At 42.3% G+C, this 3,740-nt stretch overlaps 1 protein-coding gene across 2 annotated transcripts in view; it reads left to right on the top strand.

Annotated features, from left to right (window-relative positions):
* Positions 1-3,740, top strand: part of znf276 (zinc finger protein 276) — a 14,454-nt gene that overhangs the window by 7,617 nt on the left and 3,097 nt on the right. For both annotated transcript variants that reach the window (XM_016485206.1, XM_016485205.1), the window contains exons 8-9: positions 1,758-1,833; positions 1,912-2,029. In XM_016485206.1, coding sequence (XP_016340692.1) covers positions 1,758-1,833; positions 1,912-2,029 — 194 coding nt within the window. The remainder of the gene's footprint in view (positions 1-1,757; positions 1,834-1,911; positions 2,030-3,740) is intronic.

Genomic DNA, 3,740 nt, shown 5'->3' with positions numbered 1-3,740 from the left:
CTTGATCTGTAATAATCGGTATCGGCATCGGCCTTGAAAAACACATATCGGTCGACCCCTAGTCTGAATACTCAATTCTGATTGGTTGGAGGGTGTGCATTAAAACCGTTTAATGCACAGGTAGTTCCAAGTCGGTTTAATCACCGCTCTTATTAATGCGCTGCTTTCATTGACACACACACACACACACACACACACACATGCATCACTCTCACACAGAGATCGTGCTGTGCACACAGAAACATTCAGGAGCACAGAAACATCTCGTCAACGCTGCCCCAACTTTTATTAATAAAATAACTTAGATGCTGATTAGCTATATTATGCTTCTCAGCAACGAGGTAAAATCACTGTTTTTGAAGTAACTAAACACAACTACACTGTTTGTAGAGAGAGACGCACAGATGCAGGTAGTTTACAAATGCAATTTTCACCTCTCTCTTTCTCTAATTGATAATTAATTCAAATAACTGCTATAATTCATTCAAATAAATGTGATCTTGCTGCACTACTTCATATGTGCCAGATTTCAAGAGGGCAGAAAGCTAGCTCTAACAAGCCATAACTGACGGCAATAACCACCATTTTTAAGCCTTCAAATACTGTGCTGCAAACATCAAAGGGGACATCGGATGCAAAATTCAGTTTTACATGGTGTTTGCATATAATGTGTCTTAGCGGTGTGTGGATACAACCACCCTACAATGATAAAAGTCCATTCACTTTTTTTTGTCTCAAAAACCCCGCCCACAACCACTGATGGACTGTCCCGTATTAGCATTTTTCCACCCTCTCCGCGCTTGAGCAGCTGTAGCTACATGTCTCATAAGCAAAGCAGTTGTTGTGTAGTTGTAAAAGTGAACATAAGGCCAGTTTCACACCGCAAGCATGAGTGGCGCATATTTTTTTGGCATACATGTTAACAAACGAGTGCATTCACTCCAGGAGCAGCACTGAAGCGATGGTTTCGGAGTCTATTTTTGCTGCGCTTTTGCTCACACAAACTTTCAAGACTTTAAAACATAAAAGTTTATAAATGACCATCTTTTAAAAACAAATTTATAGTTATGTAGCTTTTGAGGCACAGCTGTGACGCTGTACAAATGCTTCCAGTGTCTCGTGAGTCTGCAGCTGCAGTGAAGATGAAGTTAAGCCGAGGTCAAGCTCAAGCTTGCCGTGTGAAACAGGCATTTTCTCCCGACACCAGAGCCACTGAGGACACAGTGGTTTAGTTTTGTTTTGATGGTAACGCTCCACAGAATACACAAAACGGAGCTCATTTAAAGAGACATTGACAAGGTAAAAAGGGTGTTGTTTTACACGACCATTGAAGAATTTTAACCAAAGTATGTGGCAGACATTTCATGAAGACCCTAAAGAATCACACCAACCTGTGGAAAATGGGCATGCAATGTCCCGTTTAACAGCTTTAACTTGTCAATGCTGGCAAATGACCGTAGTATAGGCAGGATAACACATGGCCAGCTGTGCATTAAAGATTTTCTCCACTTTGTGTCGGGTGGTGCTTGTCCTCCACGTCATGCGTTAAAATCATTTAATGTACACCCAACCAACGTACTATTACACAACTCTCATTCTCTACAGATTCACACTATTAAGTTGTTAAAAATACTTTTGTCATCAGAAGAGCACTTTTAAACAGAAGTCGAATGATTCACATGAACCATATGTCAAACAAGCGTACATCTAACATCTCATATTCAGTGATTCTGTTGATCTGATTGTGTGTCCTGTAGAGAGGAGCTGCCCACCATCTACAAATGTCCTCACCAGGGCTGTACAGCCGTCTACAGAGGAGCCGACGGCATGAAGGTACTGATCACCATCTCAAACACACACACACGTCGACTGATATTATGATGTGATCTCACTGAATGTGTCCCACCTCAGAAACACATCAAGGAGCATCACGAGGAGGTGCGGGAGAGGCCGTGTCCACATCCAGGCTGCAACAAGGTCTTCATGATCGACAGATACCTGCAGAGACATGTCAAACTCATCCACACGGGTAACACAGGCTGCTGCAGAAATGAGTTCTTTACACAACAGCCATGTTCATTAAGGGCAGAAGTTAGTCATTGCTCCGTGAGGGAACAACAGTGTATTTTAACCTTCTTTAGGTTCCCCTCGTAATTCTAACAGCAATTAAGCATCTGCTTACTGAAGTTTCTACTCTTAGATGCCATTGGAATTATTCATATTGTAAAGTTTTTCAACCTAAAAACCCTGGACACATTTCAATCAATTGAATTCATAGACCTTAAATTATTACATTGTTCAAGTATTAATATTTTTTTCAATAATAGGCCCTACATTCACACGATTGGATGTGTACGGTCCTACTTTTGATTTACATCGTCATTTTGCAGACGCTTTTATTCAAAGCGACTTACAGTTGGGGAATACATAAAGCGATTCTTCTTAAAGAGGCAAACAGACACAGGAAGTGCTTGTAATACCAAGTTTTAGGCATTGTTCAAATAAGTACAAGCTAGAAAGGGAAGGAATAAATAGAGTTTTTATTTTTATTTTTTTTATTTAAGATGAAGTCAAGTAGCGTTGAAAGAGATGAGTTTTCAGCTGTCGCTTGAAAATTGTCAGGCATTTAGCATTCCGGATAGGGGTGGGAAGATCATTCCACCAGCCAGGAATGGTGAACGAGAATGTTCTGGAAAGTGATTTTGAGTCTCTCTGTGATGGTACCACGAGGCGTCACTCACTAGCGGATCTCAGACTTCTGGAGGGGATGTAGATTCGTAGTAGTGAGTGGAAGAAGGCGGGTACTGAGCTTGTGGCTGTTCTATATGCAGGCATCAATGTCTTGATGCGAGCCGCAACCGGTAGCCAGTGCAAGGAGATAAAGAGAGGTGTAACATGGGCTCTTTTGGGCTCGTTGAAGACCAGTTGTGCCGGTGCATTCTCAATCATTTGTAGAGGTTTGAATGTGCTTGATGGAAGTCCAGCCAGACTGTAAGTGAAGTGTTTAATGTAGGTTTTTTTAGCAGTGGGGTTACCCGAGCCTGCTTGAATGCAGTGGGGAAAGTGCTTGTGAGAAGAGATGTGTTGATGATGTGCTGGTAAGAGTGTAGGAGAGATTGCTTGGAGAAGGTGTGAGGGGATTGGGTCTAGAGGGCATGTTGTAGGATGGCTGGAGAGGAGAAGTTTTGATACTTCTGCCTCAGTGAGGATACAGAAGGAGAAGATGGGAGTTTTAGCAGTGGGTGTGGTTGGTTTGCGGTCCTGTGTGTGTGGAGTTGAGAACTGACTACTGATTGTTCTATTTTTTTCTGTGAAGAATGTGGCGAAATCATCAGATGTTATAGAAGTGGGTGGGAGGTGGTGGAGGGGGACAGAGTAGAGAATTTAATGTTTTGAAGAGGTTACGTGTGTCTGGAACGCTGTTGATCTAGTTGTGGAAATATGAAGATTTGGCCATATGGACTTGAGCAGAAAAAAGATGAAAGCAAAGACTGATACATACTCAGGTCAGACAGATCTTTTCATTTGTGCCATTTTCTCTCTGCTGCCCTGAGTTTGGACCGATGCTCACGAAGAACATCGGATAACCAGGGGTTAGAAGGGGTAGCCCATGCTGGCCTGGAGGAGAGAGGACATATATTAAAGTAAAGTTAAAGTAGAGCATAAAGTGTCAGTTGCTGCATTAATGTCCAGAGATGAGAAATGGGTAGGTGAGGGAAGAGAGGAAGACACTACAGAGG

This window comes from Sinocyclocheilus anshuiensis, unplaced genomic scaffold (assembly GCF_001515605.1).
Source record: "Sinocyclocheilus anshuiensis isolate Anshui unplaced genomic scaffold, SAMN03320099.WGS_v1.1 scaffold445, whole genome shotgun sequence".
NCBI classification, from domain to species: domain Eukaryota; kingdom Metazoa; phylum Chordata; class Actinopteri; order Cypriniformes; family Cyprinidae; genus Sinocyclocheilus; species Sinocyclocheilus anshuiensis.
Note: the sequence above shows the minus strand (reverse complement) of the source record. Positions and strands in the feature narration are given on the sequence as shown.